The following is a 23,839-nucleotide window of genomic DNA, read 5'->3' as shown; positions in this document are numbered from 1 at the left end:
ATAGCTGAAATTCAGTCCATAGAGAAAATTGTTGTTTGGCTAACTGATGGCACATTTGCAGTGAAGAAAGTGGAAGGAGACATGGACAGGCAAACAGAATCACGACAGAAGGAAGAAATTTAAATTCTCGCCTTTTCCACGTTGACTCTAAATTCCCAGCATTTTCTTGCATACAGGGGGTGTGCTTTCGGTAACAACTGTGGGCTAATTATTGTGTAGAAAACTTCTCAGAAAGCCCTCATTAAGAGTTTTATTGTGCCTGAAAACTTTGGATGAAAGTTCAGAACCACTGTTGCAGCTTTATGTGCGTGGTAGCAGTTTTTTTGCCAAAAAACAAAGAAAAAAATCTAGTCATTTGTGTCAGTGTAACAGTGAGAAAATGAATGTGCTAGGAGATTCTGTAAAAAATTAATAGTGCTGAAAACAGTCCAAATGAAAGCATTTATATGACCTATATGGTCTCTGGGTTTGTTTATTTGATTTAGATCTGCAGCTCTCCATGAAGCAGCTTAAGGTTTTGTGACACACACTGACAGTTTCATTAATCTTCATTGCAACTCTTTTACATTAGATTTATGGGTGAGAAAATGCCAGTCATCAAATACTTGACCCCTCCATCTCTGCTGGTGGTCAAAACCACTGAAAAGCAACGGCTTTTTCTGCGCTTCCAAAGCTGATTTACCTTCTTCAGTCTGTCAGTTCGTTTAGTTTTCTCTTAAGCTTTGATGGCGTTCCTGTCACAGTTAAAGGATGACGCAACCTGCTGTGGCTCTTATTAAGTTCAAGTACTTCAACAATAAGCAAGTACGGCTTGACCTCTTCTTTACAGAGGTCTTTACTTTCAAGATAAAGAAAAGAGGTTCACAAGACTGCAGTCTGGATTTAATATACAAATGGTCACCAAAGACAACAAAAGAGTACTTACTGGCTCGTTTCAATAGTGTTACTTTATTGAAGTGCAAGTGCTGCAACCAGTTTTTTCATCAGTTCAGATTGCTCAATTCAGTTGAGTTTTTATTTCTGGTTGAGTTGAGTTTCATTTGTTTCAGGGTAATTGGAGGTATTATGACACAAACATGTGTAGAGATACCAGTATCCTCAATGCTTTTTACGTCATAGAATAAAGACTATAGACTATCAGATTCTCTGATTATTTGAAGTTTGGCTTCTCTATGCTGACGACAAGTTTGACATTTAAAGAACAAAAAAGGTTGCAGTAGTAACGGTTTTGCCAAAAAATCTTAAACTGAGGTTGAGAAATGGAGAGAAATTAAATAGAGATTAATGAACTTAAACGTAACAGATTCATGAGAGTCCAGTTTCGTATTTGATCACATTATAATGGAAGGTATGGTATTGTTATATTGTATTGCGTGTAATTGTCTTTCCAGACTGCACTTCCATATGGAGGGAATTTAATTACTACTGCTTATCACAACAGTAACTGATCCACACAATAGCTCTGGAATGGCATAGATCCAGTTTCAGAGGGGGGATTTGAGCTGTGCAGGGAGGTTACCCTCAAATATGCACAAACTATCGATGCATAATTTTTCTGAGTATGCTTTCCAAATCACACTGGTTATAATTTATTCCAGAAGATGTGGAATGTATAAGCTAAACCCTTCAAAGAGAATAATAATAACTCACTAACTTCAAATGTTTATCATACAGTTTTAAATATGAATGCATGACATTGTTGTAAATTGTTCTAGCATACCTTCCAAGCACAATTTCAAATATGGAGCCAAATCAACTGGTGGTATTTGTGTACAGTAAAATTGACCTCACACGTAACCCTGAACATGGTTTCTGAACAGAAATAAGTGTACTTAAAATGCATCTGTTTTCGACCTGCTCAGCTTACACGTTGAACATTAAATGCTTGTGCAGCAGAGGAAACTTCACTAATGTGTCTCCATTCATCTGTTTGCACTTCAAGTAAAACCTAAACTGAAAAAGTTCCCAAGTTAATATTCGACCTATCTAAACTTTGCTGCTGCAGCTGAACTGCCTTATGTCTCCATTTAAAGCCCAACAATAAATAATGAGAAGGAAATGATGTATGTTTGACAGGCACCTATTAATTTATACTATTACTGTATATGTTCACGTGTCAAGCATATGTTTTGTAAGTTTAAATTCTAATGAATCACCTGCATTTTCACCCCTTTTTGACCTCGAAGGTAAAAGAAAAACAAAAACAATACTTCATACTAGATAGGTTGGTGTGGGCAGATATGGGCTGATTTAAAGCATTACGAATATAACTTTAATGCCAGAAAGTATGGTTCATCCCATCTGACTTCACTGTTCTGTAAAGATTAAGAATTAAGATAAAGTTCAAGATCAAATCTGAGGCTTTTGTGATGAAAATTTCAGTAAAGATGGCAAAAAAAAAAAAAAAAAATTTCAGAAAACATAAGGTTAATAAATCTATCAAATTCCATATCTGTGCCTTGGTAGGATTACCTCTACAGCTTTGGCAAAACTGTAATAAAAAAGATCCCCCCGTCATTTGGTCTGCTGGAAACAATTCTGGTGAAGTTTAAACACAGGAACATCTCAATCCAAGATAAATATCTTGAGCAGATAAATCAACTAAATCTGAAATTAACTTCCATTTTCCATTCTTTTATGTTTTGACAGGTGACTTAAGAGACGATGATGGGTAGGACGAGGCTTAAATCTGTTTCAATGAAAAATCCATGGAAATAAAAAGGACTTTAATGTTCTGTCGGTGCAAGTGAAAAAGAACAATGTAGGTTATTGTAACTGAGTTTAAGAGGAGAGGGTAACAATTTTAACTGCAGCCAAATATCAAGCCAGAAAAAAAAAGCAACCTCACTCTTCCCACCATCTGTGCCTCCTCCGGTCTGCCCTGAGCCATCACCATTTTCTTTCTCCTTCTCTATTTCCTTTTTCCTTCTCTTACTCGCAGATTAAGGCCAAGACATTCCTGTTAATCAAAGAGCCAGTGCGGAGAAACCACAGAGGTGTCTGCTCTGTTCTCACATAATTCATTTTCCTCCTGCCTCCATACTCTCCCATTCGCTATGGTAATGATGCTGCCTACACATGTGTTTGTGTGTATAACAACACTGAGTTACAGCGATGTGGCTGGGAGAACTTGACAGAGCTCTGCTGAGTGTCAGGATGTTAACCAGAAGAAGGGTCTGCACTGCGTACAGTCATCACAGCTGCACCGCCGTATACAGTAGTTTAGTTTACTGACACGGAAACTTTCTACACCCCATTCTTAATGTTGTGATAGCTCCTCTTTCCCCTCGGATTCAGTACACACAGGAGCCGAGCAACTGTTATTACATATATACACACCATTGCAGTCCTTTTTCTTTTTTTTTTGCTAAATAAGTAATGAAAGAAAAAATTAAAGTGTCAAACCACAATCAGATATGTTTCAGCTACTGTACGGGAGGTAATTTGCAAATGTTATGAGTAAGCTTCAGTTAAGTCAGTTAACCAACAGTCAAGTTTTACTATTACTAGTAAAGTTTATATATATATATATGTATACATATATATACATATACATATATATACATATATATATACATATATATATATATATATATATATATATATATATATATATATATATATATATATACATACATACATACATACATATACATACATATATATATATATATATATATATATATATATATATATATATATATATATATATATATACATACATACATATATATATATACATATATATATATATAAGCCATGAATGGATGTACGTTAATCCATTCATGGCTTCATCCAATTCTCACAAGAAGTCAGCAACAGGGGAAATTTTAAGGTTTGATCTCAGAGTTGAAGGTGTATCACGACTGAAGTGTTATTGGGGCAGTTTGAACTGTTGCTGGCAGAGATGGGATGTCATCTGAGGAGGCAGAGGAGTCATTGACTCATTTGACCCAAACTAATTGACCTGGATGGGGTAAAATACTATGATTTTAATATTTGTATATTTAATAGCTTGCTGCCAAATGCAGTGGTCTGAGTTGTCTGATCTGTTTATTTGGATATGAAAAATCAGAAAAATCTTTCTTGGTTCGCAAATTCGGCCATTGAAATTATGCACTCAGTGTGAATAACAACATTAAGAATGGGTGATTCTAAAAAAAAAACCAAAATGAAGACCTAAGCACACCTGACAATAACAATTAAGTGAGGTGTCTGCATTCAGAAAGTCTTTGCAGTTGGTTTGCCAACACTAGTTATGCAGATTATAGAGACAGATTCTGAATTTCATTAGAAGTTATGAGTGTTTGCTCATAATGTTGGCATCAATAACATGTATTATGTTTTTGGGAAGCACAGCAGGGTCACTGGGATGGTTAATGCTGGGCAGCAACAATGCTCAAGTAACTTTAAAGTTAAAAATGTCCCGTATTCAGTAAATGAAAATAAAATGAACAATAAAAGGTGAATCAAATGGACCATTACGGCAAGGCTGGGATGGTCAATTTGGTAAAGTAAATCCGGTGGGCATCTTTCTTTGCCTTTAGACAACAATTCTGATGGCAAAAGAGCCAAACGGGACAGGCAAAAAAAAAAAAAAAAAAAAAAAAAAAGTTAAAAATGATACATTTGGATTGCAATCACTCACCACGCCTGGTCTTGGATAAGGAACCCTGCCTTCATAAGCACCCCATTGGTAGTCAGGACCTTCTTTATGTGCAAAAGGTCCGTTGAAAACTTCTCTGATATCAGTCATGCGGTAAACACACACAGCAAAGCCCTGGAATACATTACTGTAAAGAAGAGAATGTAAAATGTACAGTGTTGGGATATAACATATCCAAAAATCATGTTACTGAGTCGTACAGATGTTGAGTGCACATTATTTTTAAAGCTGAGCTCTATGCGTGTTTACCTGATGGTGCTAAAAATTGCATAGACATCTGGGTTCCTTTCATCCTTGGTCCTCATCAGGAAAACATCCTCTGTTTTATCAAAAGACAGTGTCAGTGTGTGCGTGGGAGTATAAATATGTGCAGATATGATACACTGTAACCAAGTGCAGGATCATATGAAAATTCTTATGTGTGCGTGTGTGCTTTAATGTGTCTCACCAAGTTGGTTGAAGTGAGTATCGATTCCATGAGGTCCTGGTACAGAACAGACAAGTCTGGCTTTGATAAAGGTGCTCCACTTATTGACCAGCACTCTTTGACCGCCGACATCATTCTGGCTCAAGATACAGAAAATCAATCTATAAAGCACAGCTGCGTATTTATTTCCAAACACAAATCATTCATTGTTTTGGCTCTTTACACCACCTCACTGGATGTGAAGTGAAAGATGATGAAAGTGCTGAGTTTCAGCTTCAGCGTCGAATAAGGATTTTCAAGCAAGAGATCTACTCATAGTTCTTCAGTTTATGTGTATGTGTGAATGCGTATAATGGTGATCAGCTTTGGTAAAAAGCTTTTTGGCAAAAATCAGTATAGGAGTGTGGATGACATTTGTCTTGGAAAGAATTGGAGGCCTGACAAGGAAATACTACTTGTATGAGGAAGAAAAAAATAAAGATGGAAAAAGGTGAACACAAGGAGAAAGAAAGTTAGATGGTGAAAGTTTAAGTGGGTTTTTGCCTGAGTGGTTTATCCAAACTTTACTGACACAGTCTATCAAAATCAATGGAAACCCCAGCAGCTGTGTGCGTGTTTTTGTGCTTGTGTGTATTTGTGTGTAATATTTTATGCATGCCTGTATTTGCGTGTGCTGTTACAGTACAGACATGGGTTTATAAGGCAAATCATTGCGTGAAAGAATGTTACGGAGCGTGTAGGGCAGATGGAGATCATTGTTGGGAAATCTGACAGCTGTGTGCATTTTGGAAGGAGAAACATTTCATATACTTCTAAATTTCACGATCAACCTTGGGGAAAGTAAATATTTGATCGCCCCAAAAGAAATTTGTCTTTTCCACAAGGTAGTTTATGACTGACATAATAGGAGGATAAACCCATAAAACCATTACCTTCTGTCCTGGAAAATTAATTCTGCAGACATCTGTATGTGGCCATACACTCAGAAAGTCCCTTGAGTCAAACTTTTTGCTGTACAGTATCTAGCTCAGTGTTTCTGTAGCTTATCAATGACTCAAAATATGAGACCTTTCGTGACTCATCTGGTGCTCCTTTGCAATCTCATCTTCAAGTGAAATATCCCTACAGATGTCTCATTCCGGGGACAGGATATTTGAATGGCCTCGAGGAAGTGCATGTCTAGCTCACCTGAACATCTGGCTTCTCTCATCCACAGCTATCAACAAACCATCTTTCAGTGTTTCAGCATATGTAAGTATCAGTTTTTGTGGATCTCCTGAGTTAATGAAACTTTGTTTCTCTGTCTTTCTGTGGCATTATGATGTGACATGCATGATGCTATATGTATTTTATCAATGCTCAATCCTCTAATAATGCAGTTTCTTGTGTAGTTGTAGATATCTTAAAATATCATCAACAAAGCACTTTATATTTTAAGGTAAAGGCCGTACAATAATAACCAATAGAAAACCCCAACATTTAAATGTCCCCGCTATGAGCAAGCACTTGATGACAGTGGGAAGGAAAAACTCCCTGTTAGCAGGAAGAAACCTCCAGCAAAGCCAGGCTGAAGGTGTGGCGGCCATCTGCCACAACCGGTTAAGGGTGAGGGGAGGAAGATAGGGCAAAAACCCACCGTGGAAGAGAGACAGAGATTAATAATAAACACACACATAGTGAAAAGCCTGGGTCTGTGCACAACGAGCTCAATTGATGTGGCTTTTACAATTTAAATTCTAAACCTTAAAGGAAAGATTTACATCAAATATAAAAAGCATTATGGAGCATCTTACCGCACACACTCGTCCAACTCGTGTGTGTATGGCCCCCTCTGTTTCTCCAGCCTCTGTGGCCTTCTCAGTGAAGAAGAAATACACCTTATCATTGTCTCTGTCATCATTATCCGGGATGAGGTGGGCTGCAATGAACTTGGGATCTGCAAGGTTGAAGATGGAAAAGAGTCGCATGTGGGAGTATGAGTAAATCACTTTGATCTTTATTTCAGCATCTTTATAGTAAAATTTTGCATATTTCTAACAGACTTGCTGTTGTTTGTTTGTACTTCTTGTTGACTTAACATTGTCTTGTATTGTAGAAACGCTCGGGAAAGAGTGAAACATTACCATGAAGGAGTTTCTGGTCAGTCTCTGTCCTCATTGTGGAGCGACCACCCATACTTCTGAATATCACAGAGTCTCTTCCCAGGAAATCTGCTGTCAGTCCTGTATACAGCTCCCCACCTACAGAGAGACAGGAAATGTTTAAAAGAAGGGGGAAAAAGATGATGAGAAGAGGAGAGTTTACAGAAAATGGTTGCAAGAATGTAAAAAGAGGGTAATTAGTAAATAAAAAAGGAAAGGCAGCCAAAAATAATGGGTGAGTTTGAGGTTTAGTTAAATGAAGAACATAGATGCAGGACAGGAAAGAAGAAAATGAACAAACCCAACACAGAACACACAGGGAGTGTAATTTGAAACTTAAGCATCCTCCACTGAGACCATCAGTAGTGGACCAACTTTAACTTTCAGCCACTCTGAAAATTCTTGCAAATGGAGATAAATAACAAAATCCCTCTTCCAGCACATTTTTCACAATATATTTTGGGAAATCCTCAGCTGTTGGAGGTTATCGGTCACAAGACAAGACAGCGACCCCAAATGCCTATAAAACAACCCACTGCAACTATCACATAATGAAGAATTATAAGAGTGAGTTTTTCATAGTGAAGCTGGGTTGTTTTCAAAAACACAACTGTTTTTAATTTTTCCCAGCTGGTGTAGAAACTCAATCTGGTGACAGACTGTTCTCATGTGACCTTGTGGAAAGTGAAAATTAATTCTTCTTATTTTATTTGGCCATGATAATGGTATTAGAAATGCACAGATACTTCTTTACCGTACAGCGAGACACCCATGCAGTCAAACCTATGTGGTAAGACATAATTAAACGTGCAAATATAAACGCACGGACAACATAATGCTTGCTGACAGGTCGTGGGGAATTGAGGTTTGCGCATGTTGGGAAAAGATCCTAAAACTGAGGAGGAGAGATCATTGAGTTGATAACTGATGAAGAGGATTTTCATCAGGTTTTTATTGTTTCATTCTCAGCGTCTCTGTTTCTCTTTATCTTTCTCATCCAGGGCTGCAGAGTGTCGGTCGAAGCTCTGTATGTGTATTTGTTGTTTCTTTCTTTCAGTATTTGGTTATGGCTTTAGGGACACAAAAGAAGAAGCTTTAAGGCGAAGAAGAAAACATACATAACAAAACCTTGTGGTTTTGACCACTAATGATCACTGAGGCCAGCAGACAAACTGAAAGTCAAATTCACTCCCGTAACAAGAGTCTGAATTCAGTCTGTCATCAAACACATCCTTGCTGACCCAGAGTGGAGCTGGAGATTTGCTGACTGCATTTTTTAGATTTTACCATTCAAATTGATGATGAATCCTAAACCTTTAACAAATTATGAGCCTCTACCAGCATGTACAGTATGCTTTCGTCTTTATCTGTTACTATTTCTATGACAAATGCTTTTGTGTCTCTTTTTCTGTATGCATGTGACCGCTGCAGTATCACTGCAGATGTCCAAACTACTATTTGGCTCTAATTTGCGGTCTTCCTGCCAATTACAATGCACTGAGGGATGAATTCTGATGCTGAAAGCGCCCAGCTGTGGAGCCAGAAAGGGATGTATACGTGCACACACACACTATATATATTTCCACCCTTAGTGGATCCTGGGATTGTGTGTCATTGGCATAAATCAGCGTTATTTCACAAGCCCCAGTAAATACCTCGTGACATTTAGAGAGAAACACCCAGAACTTTTCAACCTTGTCCGGGGGGTGGGGGGTTAAATAGTCAGATGCGGCAAATGAATTAACAGCTGTGCCACAGAGGCTTATGAAATTGATATTTTGTTGTGCAACCCCTTTGACGGAAAATGATGACGGCTAGAACACCCCCTACTGGGTCTTTAACCTACTCTCTCTTTTTTGGCATGTTTACCTTTACTCTGACAGCAGAGAGGCAGACAGTAAACAGGAAAAGGAAAAGGGGAATTGACGCGTGCCAGAGCAGTCTGTGTTTTAAATGTTTGGAATATGTCAGCGTTATTGCTGTACGACAAAACATCTAATGAATCTTAAACGGGTGCCCTCGCCATATGGCTTCATAAACCACTCAGGAAGCTGTTTAGAAATGTAGGCCAAACAATACGGGACATACCACTGAAGGTGCTGGCGAAGGGGAAGCTGGGGTCATGTGGAACTCTTCCTCTTCCATTTTCCACATTTAGAGGGTCCATTGTGAACACGTGCTGGGGAAGGAAGACACTCAGTTAGTGTTTAATTCCTTAAGTATAGCTGATATAATGTATCAGTGTTTATTTTTTCTGATTCTGAGGAAAAGCTCAGCAGGTATGTCTCCATAGCAGAGCAAATTGGATCTTGTATAAAGGGTTAATTTTTTAATAACTGAAAGGCCATTGTTCTTCCCCTCTGTTCCATTGTCGACACAAATAAAAGAGACCATGGGCTGGTTTTAGTTTCACCGGGTGTTACATTTATTTGTCCTTTCAGCGAACCCGGCGACTGTCTGAGACTGACGGCGCTGTCTGAGATAAGAGGAAATGCAGGATCAGAGCAGTTGCCAGGGTTCAGAGAAATTTCCCACCCTGTTCCCAGTGCAGATTATTCCTTAGAGCTGTGGATTTCGAAGAGCCAGGAGGGTAATAAGTGTGTGTGTGTGTGTGTGTGTGTGTGTGTGTGTGTGTGTGTGGGGGGGGGGGGGGGGGGGGGGGGGGGGAGTCCGTAAAACACTTATTAAATCGACTTAAAATACAAACTTTGTCAACAATAAAAAAAAAGTGCTTCAATCCTGAGATCATAAATCTCAGTCAACACATACTCTGCAGGGAAAAAACAAGAAAAAATATACAGCCAAATTCATGACATGTAAATATAAACAGTTTTTTGAGTCTGTGGCCAGATGATAGACTGAACCGTACACCATGTTCATTCAAACCTTTCCTATTTCATTTATTTTCATAACAGCAGCATATCTTGCTGCACAGCAACTGCTGTTTTCAGCACCACCAACAATAGTCTGAAACAAGGCGACAAGAGTCTGCAGCCACATCAGCTCCTTCACTCACTCCAAAAACAGTCTGTGCTGGAAAAATGTAGGAAGTATGAATGTGACATCACTCTATATTGCATGTTGGGACAATGGCTGAACTTTGTGATGAAATCAAGTTGTTATCTGACCCACTACAGATTTACTGCTTACCTTTGTTTTGTTTGGCTAAAAAGTCTGTTAATTCAGTCAAAATCAAAGCCTGTCTCCAAAAAGGCAGAAGCAAAGCATCGTGTGTGCACCGTGACAACACCCCAAGGTATCTGATGGAGCACATTTGATGCAAATGACCTGGGGTTTGATGGGATTTTGGGGGTTTCATGACATGCTGAAAATGAGCCACACTTACATAGCTGTCACTTACCTTTCTGTGCTTTTGTCAAAATTAAAGCTAAACACAGGTAAAGTGATTCCCCCCCCCAACCTGGCAGTATAATTTGAGTATGCTGAATAGAAATGGATGGAGACGTGATTTTACAGGTTCGTCCTTCAGTGCGTCCAGGTGAAGAATATATTTTAGGTTTTATAATCCAGTTCTTGCCTGCCAAGTTAACATAAATTCACATTCCCTGCTGACGTCCACTTTACGTGAAACTGCATTTAAATTCTACTTTTCTTACTCTGGCAGAGCGGAGTAAGGAAGCAATTAAAAAAGCCTCACACAGAAGGCTTCTTTGTCCTTTACCCTTTTGTAAAGTTCACCTGACAAATACTGGCCATACTGTATCTTTGGATTGTGTGATGTGTCCACTTAAAAAAGGGTCATTGCGGACAAAAGGCCTTGTGTTTTTCTGTCTTTGAATTTCCACTTCAGTGACACCAGTGTACCAGTCTGTGTTTGCCAGAGACGCCTGCATGTGATCAATTCCAAATGCAGTCAACTTCCAGGGAAAAAAAGGGGAATAGAAGGTGACAAGAGCAGCAGTAGGACCTCTGGTTTAATGCAAGTGCATGTTACTGATTTAAGTGTCCTTACAGTGAACTTTGTCCGTCTCAGTCTTTGTTCCTGTAATAAACAATGGAGCATTGTTACAAGGTGGGCGAGGCTTTGACTGAGCAGAGATCACAGGGGAGATGATGACATTGAAGTAGGCTTGATAAAAATACTGTAAGAAACACAGTGGACAGCAAATACGCCCACACACAGTGTGTCACCCGGGCAGTAATAAGTGCCAAATATCACGGACACGTCAAATTTCTTCACACTTCAAATTTAATGCACAAACTTTTTCATTTAATCTACATGTAGATTTTTGGTTTGAATGACTTTTAAAGGTGTTGAAGGGCAGGCATATGCACAGAATTCACACTTCATCAGTTTTTTAGATTACGAGGAGAAGTTAAAAGTAATCTGATTCATGTCTTGCCCTGTATGAGAATATAACTCTTTAATTCTTCCAGTACTACACAAGCGGGATTTATGAGGGCTTCATTTGTCATTTTGACCAGATTTTATCCACACCGTGACAATTTTTATTCAAAAACTTTCATATGTCAATAACTTTATAGCATTTACACCTTTTGTGTAAATGTATTGTTTAATTAGTTCATTATGTCATACAGTAAACCCTTTCCTCCACCACTTTGACTCTTTCTGTGTTGCATTTTTTCTCATTTCCAGCTGCTTTCTGCTCTTCGTCTCCTCTCATGCATGCACAGGTCGTTTAGCTCATTCATTAGTCATCCTTATCCTTTCGGCACCTCTTCACTCACATGTGTGCACATATGTGTGTGTGTGTGTGTGTGTTTGAGTGTGCGTGTGTGTTTTGCATTTCTATATGCAGACTTTCCGCTGTGCACTTGTGCAGCAAATACGAGTCGGTGCGGCTTTCGGGGTGTTTGCATGTGTGCGTCTGTGTTATCTCATTGTGATCCAAAGGAATGGCGCAGCTGCCTGTTCAGCTGATTAGACTGTCAGAGTCACTTTGCCCATACTTTGCCAAAACAAATACACAGAAGTGCCGTGATACAGGGAGAGAGAAACATCCAGGCCACTTTACACACAGCTGTGCCAAGCAAAACACATCGGACCCCCGCTACAAGACCAGCAAGACAAGTGACTACTGACACAGGCACACACTTCCATTTGTGTAATTTAACATGCGGAAAACTTCATTTATTTAGTTTATTCATTAACCTCCATCCAGCGGATTATTTAACCTTTAAATTAAAACTAATACTGAAAACAATGTTCACCCTTAATCAGCGGACTAAAAGAGAGACTACAGATTCAATGTTAAAGACTGACCCACTTTCTTATAAATGAGGTGCTGGGATTCACAAGACAGTGAACACAACTTTGCTATTAGCAGTATATCCAGGTGTTTTCTGTTCCAGCTGTTTTGGTGGTTTGACCACTTAGGGGGCTAATATTTTGTGAGTAATGTTAGCAGTAATATGGATATGTGCGTTTTCATTGCTGACAGCAACTACAGTAAACCAGAATTCAATGAATGACAAAGTTGCATTCATAAATATAGGGCCCGACTTGTCTAGTAAAAACAACTCTATTGCTCTTATTGTTGGGAATGTGAAACCAACTACTGGTTACAACCAAGGGGCAACGTCTGAAGCTGAAAAATGAAGTGTTGAAATAAGCGCAGTTCCTCTACTTGCCATTTGAGGCTGGCTCCAAAACCCCCATAAACTCACATGTTAAGATGTCCAACTTTCAGCATTAAAAAGGATCGTTACAGCCTGCCTTAAACAAAAGGTCTGTACTACTGGATTTGGTCATTTCTTCATATAGTATAGATCTCTGTATCTTCCAGTGCATACACAGGTCGCTTAGCTCCTTCTGTTCTGTGGCTTCAGTGGTTATGAGAGTTTCTGCCTTTGTAATGACTCTGAAATGGGTGACATTTTTCTGTGATGCAATCATTGACAAGTGTCTCAATTAGCATCTCACAGGCTTCAACACTACTTAAAGTGATTAAACTGGACCTGTTCACGGTGTTTGTGTGCTGTTGAAACCTTTTGGAGGATTTTAATTTTGATTCAACTTCTAGGTTGGTGACTGCATCTACACTGTTACTTATCATTTAACTTTTACAAGACATTTCAGACTGAACGCCTTCAACCTCCCATATTTTTACAATCCTTTCTTTGTCAGGTTGACGACACAAATGGGTGTGTTTTCTCCACCAGTTAAATGAATGGATAGTGTCTCTTTGGGATTTTTCATTCTGATCCTAATCCTAAGAATAAAATAATAGGCTGCATGCAAAAATAACAGACAGGAACAAAAATTTGACTTTCAGTTTGAATTAGATCATCTGTCCCATTAAGATAAACAAAGGGGAAAAAAATCCCATTTTGTCCTTGATTGTTATAAATGTTTTGAAGAAGTGACGCCACATTAAAACATAAAATCATCTGTCCTGGACATTGAATCATCAAGTTTATTTGACTTGTCCGGGGTTTATTATTTAACATCAGATAAAATTTTGCGACACAGAGCTGTATAAAACACTTAACGTCTAAAAGTGTTTGGTCTCGCTTCAAACATCTTGGACAACTAGCAGACCTCATGTGACACCATGTTGTACTTGGCTATGTCCCCTCTGTCCAGTCAAATAATGACTGGGCTTCCTCTCTCACTATTCAACTCTCCCTCTGGGGGAAGTAAGCATGGGAATCACACTCTCCCATTTCATCTTTTGTTGCCTTTCATTCCTCTTCTGTTTTCGAATTTATCTTTTCTGGTTTTATTTGCTTTTGAAAATTACTGAATATTCGTCAGCCAAAGAGAAACAGTCTGAGAATGGAGGGAGATTAGAAGACAAGCGGGGAAGATAAAGCAAAAAAAAAATAAAGACACAAGGATAGACGGAACGAGAGCTATTGCCTACAATTATAGCAATTATTACAGTTAAAGTTGATGTAAACTACCAATTAAAATGAGACAAATGGGGCAAAATGAGCAGAAAAAGCACAGGCAGTAAATTTAGCTTTCACTTAAAGAGCTCTAGTGAAGAGTCTGATCCAAAGGCAACACACATGAGAAGACTAGAACAGGTGATTTACAAGGAATCAATTTTTCATCATGCTTTCAAGCTTTTTAGTTCACTTGCAGTGCTGTTACACTGACAGGCATTTACTATTTTTCCCAACGGACATGAAAAATAACTCTTTTTAGGCCATGATGGCGAGCGGAAATGATTTAGCAAATTCCTTACTAAGCAAGTTTATTTTTTTAAGCTCCACAAAACACAAATCTTAAGTAAAAGTCAGCTTTAACTGAAAAATGGTCCTTCAGGATCAATGAAGCTTGCTTTAACTCCCTGTATCTGCACATATACATTGAACTTTTTTATGTTTGAATGTTTGCTTGTGTTTCTGTCTCCCTGTCCACATATTTATGTTTTAGCTGGTGTTATTTGTTTTGATGGCTTCTATGTGTGCGTATAAGTGTGTGCCCGTGTCTGTGTGTGTGTGTGGTCTTGTATCTTTATGTCGTCACTGTAACATGTTGGTTTATTTTCACATCTATGACGCTGCCCAGGCAAGCTGTGTCACTCACCGGGGGGGACTTCAGTTTATGTTAGTCTTTAAGTGTGGGGGAGTAAGGGAGAGAGAGAAGGGGGAGACAAAGACACACAGACCTGAGACAAAAATTAGAGGTTCATTTAATGGGGATTATGATGCTCTTAACTGATGATAATTCACTAAATCATGGGTCATTTTTCTGAAGCAAGGAACGCGACACACGAGTTCTTCTTGAATGGCCCGATGAAACTTAATCTCATTGCACATGAGCATAAAAAATGCTTTTAGTGGTTTTTAAATGTTGTCTAAGACACGCCTGACCTCCAAGAAATATGAACATTACTGACACGGCCAATCATGAGGTTACACTGGTGGGATCGTTGACCAGAATGTTTCCAAATCCAATTCTTTGTTTTCATCTTTGAATAAAAGTATGAAATACAGTTGGGCTTGGCTAACACCAAAAGGCAATAACAGCATGTCCAATACTAATAGATTTAGTCAAAACACTGTCTGACAGTGCATTTTATTCCACTGAGAGCCAGCTGTTGTAAAATGAATCAAATATTTTCTCACAACATGTTGAAATTTTTGTGTAAAACATTGTTGACAGTCAGGCAACAAAGTGGCACCAAGAAAAAGAGAAGGGGGAGAGAATGGGGTGCCACTGGAGCGATAGAAAGAGTATGTATGTGCCCCCTAACTGAGATGAAACACCTATGAGGTCAAAGGTCATCCCACCCAGAGTCCAGGAACTGAGAGCCTGCCGCCTCAGTTCCTGGGAGAGGTCAAGCACTCAAATGGGTGTGTTTTCTCCACCAGTTTACAATTGGTTATATAAATGGACAGGCTCTCTTTGGTGCTGTCCATTCAGCCGGACTCGCTGACTACCTGACAGGAAACACTTGTAGTCTGAGTGGTGGTTTTAGACAGACACGCAAGCTGGAGAGCAGCTGGCGTCATGATATATTTTAGGAGAGAAGAAGTGATTTGTTTTTTGACATCCATACGACTGTTGCAGGCTGTTCCGCTCATTAAATACACACCTGGGCAGACACACATACGTGTGCAAACACAACTATCCTATCACAAAGTGCATCCCGTGGGGCAAATAAAACAGAAGGAGCAATGATTGCAAAGACAGGTGCACCACCTTCATCATCTTAAACTGGATAGCAACAGATGATTCAATGCACTTTAACAAAAAAAATGACACCTACAGTCCCTGTAGTTTCGTAACTGGCTATCTGAATCATTCCTGCAGGAAAAAAAACCCATAACCGCTTACTAAGAAGTGCTGAGTTCAAGTGTGTTGCTTAGTTGCACTGGGGGCAGAAACTCCTGCACTTCCCAGGAGGCTGCAGTTTAAAACATGTGGCCTACATTTCTGCTCTGCTCCCAAATGCATCGCAACCCTTAACAAGGATTCTGCTGAAGTGTTTCTATCTCCAGTGTTTGTTTCCCCAGTTTTGAGCCACGCAGACCACAGTATATTGTCTCTGAGCTAAATTATTTAACATGAACAGAGAAATATGTATTCCATTTTCCATGATGTGCCATAAAACCCAGAGTTCAAAAACCACACTCGGGATGACAGATCAGGGGGGAGGAAGAAAATGACACCGCTAAGGAGAACACACGCTGTGTCAAGCACCTAAATCCATAACAGAAAAGGAAAAATGCACTTCCTGTGCTTTATATGCACACACAAGCCACACACACAAATCAACACACATTCTACAAGGTTGGCACTCTCCCATCCCACTGTCTCATTTCCCTAACAGAGCGCTTTGCCAACATCCACCTCCCCCCTTCCCTAAAGACTGACCCTCTCCTGCTGGGCCCTACAGGGCAGCACACTGGGCAAGGATCTGTTCAAGTGCCGTTAAAGAGAGTCTGTCTTAATAGCTCCATTCATACATTCTTGTCCTTTAAGTGGCTCCAAGTCTGAGAGTCTGCAGAGGTTTCCACTCAGCTGAGCATCTGAGAGCCAGCCTGTGCATTTGAAAAGATGTATAGAGGGTTTAATGCTGCGGCTGAGTGGCCTGCAGAAAAACTCATGGTAGAGCTGCCTGTAGAGAATTAACATTGAACCTCAGGGATCTGTGCACAGACCCCAGTCAGTCTGAACTGTGTTTTTCTGAAAAGCCACATTGGCACCAACCCCATTTGCTCCATTAGACTGATTTCCTCCACAGCTTTGAGGCCACCCAGTCGTTCCTTGTATCATCTCATACATATACACTATTTCTTTTGTATGGTGCCATGCTTTTCTACTGAGAAGTAGTAAGGCCACCTACCTTTCATTATCATGTCAACTGTAAATTTTTGATTAACTGGCCTTTAGTCAGTGTTCATTTACTTAGTATTGACAAATTAATTTCAAATGAACATTTTAAGAATCACTGGACAATATGTTTGATGACCAATGGAAAAGTGTGCAGAAAGTAACACCCATCTTTTTGAACTCTCTTACTATTTAGCTTGGTGGTTTGATTGTATATTACTGTCTTTCAGCAGTCTCAAAATATACATCATCGACAGTCATTTCCAGGAAAATTCAGGCCAATTGTATCTTTATATGTCCGACTTAAGCCTTGATTATACTTTCTGTACTTGTGAGTCTGCTGGGGTCTTCTTGGGTCCAAATGATATAAATTTCATCATCACACGGTGCGCAAAATGGTTGGTGGACCTCCACATGCCTGCCAATTTTTGTGTGGCCACAGACTCGTCCACTGAGGCTTTACATTTCATTGCAACAGCTACGTATGCACCCCAGGCAGAAGACTTTTAGTGGACGTCAAAGAAAACGTAAAAAGTAGAGCTGAAATGTAGGTCAGTGTAATGAAATATATTGATCCATGCCCGCTGCATGTGCATATAAACAAATTAGCGATCAGTAAAGTGTTTTTGTATGTGTATTTTAAAAAGAGAGAGAAGCAATAAAAGTTCTCAGCGTAACCTGCCAGAGTGCGTTACAGCATTCAGTGCTGTGATTGGTCAGTTATGTGGAGGTGAGAAGTCAGGCTCTTATTAAATTGTGATGTGAAATATATATTCAGAGTTTCTAAAGTTGCAGCTCAAACTGCTAATAACTACACAGTGCATAAAAAGCATGTATAATTTACAGTTCCCAAAAATGCAGAGTGAGTGCAGTTCACACTAAAATAGGAGTTTCCCACAACCGTGACAGCTGCACACCACAGAGCTTTCATCAGCAGCCCCAGCTGATATATGTGTTTGCATGTCTGTGTTTTGAGGGGTTTGTGGCTGTATTTAGGTAACTGATTGTCAGTGCATGTTTTTCTATTTTCTGCTGAATGGTGGATGCAGTCAGATAATCAGCTGCCCAAGACAATCTGCAGATGTCCAGAGTTCTATAAGAAGCAGTAGCAGCCCACAGCCACCACCACCACCACCCACAGCCCATCTTAAACCCTTCTTACCTCTCCTCTGTGCCCGACATAGATGAAGGCACACATGGGCTGGAAGGCACCAGTGCCACAAGCCAGGAGGTGCGTACGATTGTAGGGCTGCAGCAGGCGAACAAAGTTGGCACACTCTGTCTGCAAAGCACACAAACACACAGTCAGGTTAAAAATCTGTATTTCAAATATGTTAACAAACTGCAGACAAGCTGAGGGTACCAAAGAGAAACCAACAAGCTTATTGATACCAAATGTTGTCCTGAGCCCTGAGAAAGATGAAATGTGATAGCCTCCATCCAGGAGTGGTATCTGTGATTTTTGGATGTTCGCCAAAGCGATGATAAAGAAGGAAATTCATCATATTCAGGTCAAAGGAACTCATGAAACCCAAGAAAATCCTGGGAGCCCGTGTTAAAATGTGGTAGATAATTCTGGTGGTTTGGTATAAAACGTTTGCGGTTATGTAGAGGATAAGATGAAGAGTTCAGCAATAAATCTAAATTCAACTTTTGACAACAGCAACAAGAAAGAGAAGAGAAAAAATATAGAATCAGGAAGAGATCAAATCGGAAAGGAAGACTAGAAGCTGCTCCTGCTTTATCAGGCAGTCTGTAACTGAAGGAAATTCAGAAGAAATTCAAGTTAAAGGTCCTAAAAACAGAGATTGGTGACACATGACAGGAACAATAGAAGTAGTGACTAAGGAAATGAGTATTAAGACCTTTTTATGATACACAGAGTTGCAGAGGAAGCAGAGGGCATGACTACTTCCTCTTTCCTTTGTGTAACAAAGCAGCAGACAAAACGGGTGTCAGCCTGAGGAAAGAAAGGATCGGGCAGCGATCACTCGCAGGTCAAAGTCATCTGCACAATCAGTGCCTAAAGTGTGTGTGTGTCTGTGTCTGCATAAGCGTGCTTGACTGAGAGTTAGATACTAGAGTGTTGGTGAAGGTTTTTGTGTGTTGTGTGTCTATCTGCGTGTGCCATCTTGATCTCCACATGTGTGCATTTGCTAGTCTTTGTGTTTTTACAAGTGCATGTGTCGAGTAAATCTGCCATGCTGTGCATTTGGCCCCTGTCCCTCTCGATGCTGCAGTTGGACCTGAAACCGCCTCTGATCGTTTCCCCGAGTGCTTCGTTGCAGACCTGATGTAAACCATGTCACTGCAATAAGAGAAACAGTTTACATCATTATATTACTCTCCTCCACTGGATAATTTCTGTGTTTCAAACAAAACCAGGCAAGTGAAAAACAGAAAACGCATTTATATTAAAAATGTTTTCAGCAAATCTAAATGTACTACTGGTTTTTCGATGTACAAGCGTCTAGATTTCAAACATTCTGTTTCCAGTGAGGATGATGGGATATCATTGAGCCAGTTTGGCATAGCTTTTAAAGGTTTTCGGACACCGCGTCCCCTCAGTTATTTATCCTAAATTAGTGTTGTTTTACTTGCTTATAATTTAGCTCCAGCCTGTTGGAATCGTCTTCTAAAGGGACAAAATTAAGACGTAAATTTAATTTTGTGGTTATAAGAAGACAAACAGCACAGCCCACGTAGCCTATTGGAAATGAGTAGAAACCTTCCCCTCCTGCGTTTCTGTGCTTGTACTCGGGCAGTCATCTGAAGATCTGTGTGGCCCTGAGAAAAGAGCGAATTGAAATGTTGAAAAGAGGAAATATGTCTCTCCCACTCTGGGACGTTTGGTTTCACAGTTCTGTGTGGGCTTACTGGGATTAAGTGGCAATAAAGGGAGTGGTGTTTAACAGAAAATGAAGATGTTTGATTACTAAATCTGGTTTTGTCTCACTGGGAGATCTCGGGGAGTAGTCGTAACAACGGCCAGGGCTGAAATTTACCACATAAAAAGTCATGGTTAGGGCAAGATGGTGAAAACAAAAGCATGTAATGTGCTCGTATTAACCTTTAATTAACAAGAGAAGGTTGCCGCCCTCCAAAATGTGTTCTCAGCAACAGTGCGTCCACACTTAAAGATCTGAAATTACCCACAGAAACCACATTTGTGTAACCTGGTATTTGGAAAGAAGAATGTACAGCATTTTAGACAGTGACCTTTTAATCTTTTGCTCTGAGACAAAAGTATCATTAACATAAGCAAATAAGATCCCTGCCAAATCTCTGGCAGAGCTTTGCAATTTGCAGCACTAAACCTCTTTTCCCACTGAATAAGGTTATTAATTTGGATCATACAGGAGTAAAGCAGTTTACTTTCATTAATAGTACAAGATTTCAAAGTGACAGTGAAACATTTGCAGGGTGCTACTGGAAAGAGAAACCTTTTCTTAGTTTTATTTGACATCTACCTTCCTACTTGTAGTGTGCACAATATACTATATTTAACATATTTTGCTATATTTAACATATTTTTCAGTCAATTTGAAGTAAAAAAACAGAAGTTGAAGAAACAAAGAAAGTTGAATGGAGACCAACTATGTTTAAACTAACTAAAAGATAGAATTGCAATCAGAAATGTATCTCCTGGGCTTATTGTGGCATGTACTTTGCTATTATGTTTAATCCTGGAAGGTCAGTTATGCACTGTGTGGTCGTCCAGGGTTATTTTTTTGCCAATAATACCTCATTTTGGAAGAGGGGATCACATTTGAGGAGGACTGCTTGAAAGTTTGAGGCACCAGTGAGATGCTGATTGGAGAAATTTAATTTTGCGGTCACTGGTCCATTAATTACCCGTGTCCTTGGAACACAAAGCTACAGCTAACATGGAGCAAACCACAGAGAAAGCTCCAGCAGCAGCCAAATATGTTTGAGGATGACTGACCCGGGTAGGGAGAGGCAGGTTTGGACATGGAGAGCAGTTTCCAGTATAAACAGCCAATGTTCAACAGAAAGAAATCTGTTATTCTGTAATACTAACAGGAAGTGAGGACCAACACATTTGTACACACGCACACGCACGCACACACATGCACACAAATATGCGCATGTATAACGCTACAGTGAACAGGACCTCCTACATAAATACAGACACACAAAAACACTGTGCAGGCAGTTCAAAGCTGGACAGCTGAATGGTGTGTTCAAGTCTTTGGTCTCAGTTGCTGTTTGATCCTCAAAGAAACGACTTTTCTCGATTGAGCAATGAAAGCACTCAGTCAAGACACGAAACTCCTGAGTGGAGACCTTTGTGGCTTCTTGGAGAACTTAAAAGTCATTCTGAACAGTTACAGACATTTGGTGCATCTTATTGAGATTTATATTAACACAAACAATGAAACGCAATCGAGAGGAGCTTTTGCAGAAGCTCCAATCTGGAGGCCAAAGGCTTTGATGTTATCATAGCTTGGGAGTCTGAGCGCATTATTTATCAAACGTTTATTTATTTTTTAAAACCCAGAATTCTTTATGCTTGGGATCTTGACATAATCAGGTCTTTCTACAAGAAATGTTGGAATACTGACACTATCAGGGCTGCCATTAAAGAAAAAAAGCAGAGCAGTGAGTGCACAATTGATTTTTGGAGCCTACATAAAGAATTCATGCTTCAAATATGCACGCTCAGATGTCAACTTTGCAATCCTAACACCCGTGTTCTTGATCTCAGTGATTTAATCCCTGGAAAGCTTTGTTTGTGCACCATAGGAACAACACTGTGACAATTCCTGGCAGCGATGAATTGATTTGATCATCAACCCAGCGGCAAGTGGAGGAAAATTTAAAACAAGACACTACATGTTTAGCAGAAGCTGCTGTCCGCCTCCCTTCCCTTCTGCCTGGTATTTATTTGTGTGAGCTGTGATTAATGGTGGTGAAGGCCATGAGGTTGTGATTCTGGGAGGAAACACTATCAGTAACAACATGTTTTAGGTGGTAGGCACGTGTCAGTAGAACAGTATGGAGACAGACTTTCATTAAGGAGATAAGATAAACACATTTATTTATTTCCACCGAGTTTCAGTGTCATGATGTCAGGATGTGGATGCTGAAGATATTCATTCTACTGCAATGTGCTGAGAAGGAAAACTGCATTTCATTGCTTTTTTTTACTTTGTGTAACAAGGATTATTCCAAAGATTAAAATACATTCTCTATAAATTATGAACTGTATTTTTAACCTGATTTTCCTCAGTGTGATTGGACCTTTCTCCCTAAATCACCAAACAGCCACACACTAAAGTCCAAAGACCTTTCACCTTTCAACCTTTATCGCTTTCTGACAATAACCGTATAAGTTGTAACACATGCGCCTGTCTGTGTGTGTGTTCAGTGTGTATGTCTTTTGCTTTGTAGATTATATAGGACGCCGCAGTAATCCATCTCATTTGACACCAAAAAAAGCCCAGAAACACACAGTAAAGGAGATATGTGAAGGAATGCATAAAGGTGGCGGTGCAGTTTAACAAAAACTGTCAAATATCTCAATTTATTTCCCGTGTAGGGAAACACACAATCAATACGGCTCCTTTGGTACCAGTAAGGTAAAGTTTCACACAGCTGGTTTTCAGACCTGTGTAATAATGGATCGTGACATCACTTCTCCACTAAAGAGAGTACAGTAGCGCACACACATCCAGCACCGTATGAGCGGCCTGTAGAGGAAACACCTAATAAAGGTGATATAAGACACCCATGACACACCTGCCACTTCAAACACAGAGACTACACATACTTACAGACACACACATAATATCTAACCACTTCCAGATGGAGGGGCTGTCAAACTCCTTGCCATAAGCACAAAAGGGTACAAAAATTGCTGTGCTTTTATAACTCTTACACTATGTGTTCATTTTGGCGTGTGTTTGTGTGTTTGTGTGTGTCTGAGTGTGTGTGTTAACCAACAGTACCATTTGCTTCTCCAACTGGAACCAAATGCAACGATGTCTCATTAAATCAACCACACTCTAATAAACTTGCCTCCTTCCTTCCTCCAGTCCTTTCTTTCCTACTTCCTTACATCCTTCCTTCCAAAAAAGCACTGAGTTGATCTAAAGTTGCTTAGAACTTATGACATGATGCCATTTGGATAATAAGCTTTCTTGCTTGAAATAATCTTTTCTTTATTTCAATCAAATTCAGTTTGATATATTATTGTTAATTTCCTCTGTCATCATTTTTCTTTTGTATTTAAAGATGATTGTTAGCAGCTCATGTGTCCTGCTGCCAGTCAGATTTTTAAATCCAATAAACTTTGCCAGGATCAGCTCTGAAACCAGTTTATGACTTCTATCATCGTAACTTATGACTTCCTTCCTTTCAATTTAAAAAAATCAAATGTTTAGTTGAGCAGAAACACGGAGAGACAGACAACTGTTCACACTCACAGTCACAATGTGAACAATCTAAAATCACCAGCTAATCTAACCCTTTGAACTGCATGTCTGTGGACTGTGGAGATCCCATTTTTCTATGTTAAAATGTATTGACTCTTCTTATTAAAGATGTGTTACATTCAGTCACATATTTCATGTTTATATTTATGCAATAATGCTTTAGTTTAGGATCATTTTCAAAATAAATAGATTTCATAATGGACATTTTCCTAATATTAATAACATACTGATATGTTTTCATTTTTAAACCCAATGTTAAACCCGAGTGCTACATTTCCTTGACTGTAGGTAGTTGACTATAGGTTTAAACACATATATGTGAATGAGAAATGTCCTTCCAGCTTTAGGCTTCTGTGTCAGCACCCAGATAGTAAA

The 23,839-nt window shown here is 39.4% G+C and overlaps 1 protein-coding gene across 2 annotated transcripts in view; it reads right to left on the bottom strand.

Moving 5' to 3' along the window:
• Positions 1-23,839, bottom strand: part of sema3bl (sema domain, immunoglobulin domain (Ig), short basic domain, secreted, (semaphorin) 3bl) — a 70,100-nt gene that overhangs the window by 15,689 nt on the left and 30,572 nt on the right. For both annotated transcript variants that reach the window (XM_014407535.3, XM_014407534.3), the window contains exons 4-10: positions 18,169-18,288; positions 9,323-9,413; positions 7,217-7,333; positions 6,887-7,029; positions 5,115-5,229; positions 4,916-4,985; positions 4,649-4,793 (exon numbers count right to left, since the gene is read on the bottom strand). In XM_014407535.3, the coding sequence (XP_014263021.3) occupies positions 4,649-4,793; positions 4,916-4,985; positions 5,115-5,229; positions 6,887-7,029; positions 7,217-7,333; positions 9,323-9,413; positions 18,169-18,288 (801 nt within the window). The remainder of the gene's footprint in view (positions 1-4,648; positions 4,794-4,915; positions 4,986-5,114; positions 5,230-6,886; positions 7,030-7,216; positions 7,334-9,322; positions 9,414-18,168; positions 18,289-23,839) is intronic.

The sequence above is a fragment of the Maylandia zebra genome, linkage group LG20 (genome assembly GCF_041146795.1).
Source record: "Maylandia zebra isolate NMK-2024a linkage group LG20, Mzebra_GT3a, whole genome shotgun sequence".
Taxonomy (NCBI): domain Eukaryota; kingdom Metazoa; phylum Chordata; class Actinopteri; order Cichliformes; family Cichlidae; genus Maylandia; species Maylandia zebra.
This window is presented reverse-complemented; position numbering and strand designations above follow the sequence as displayed.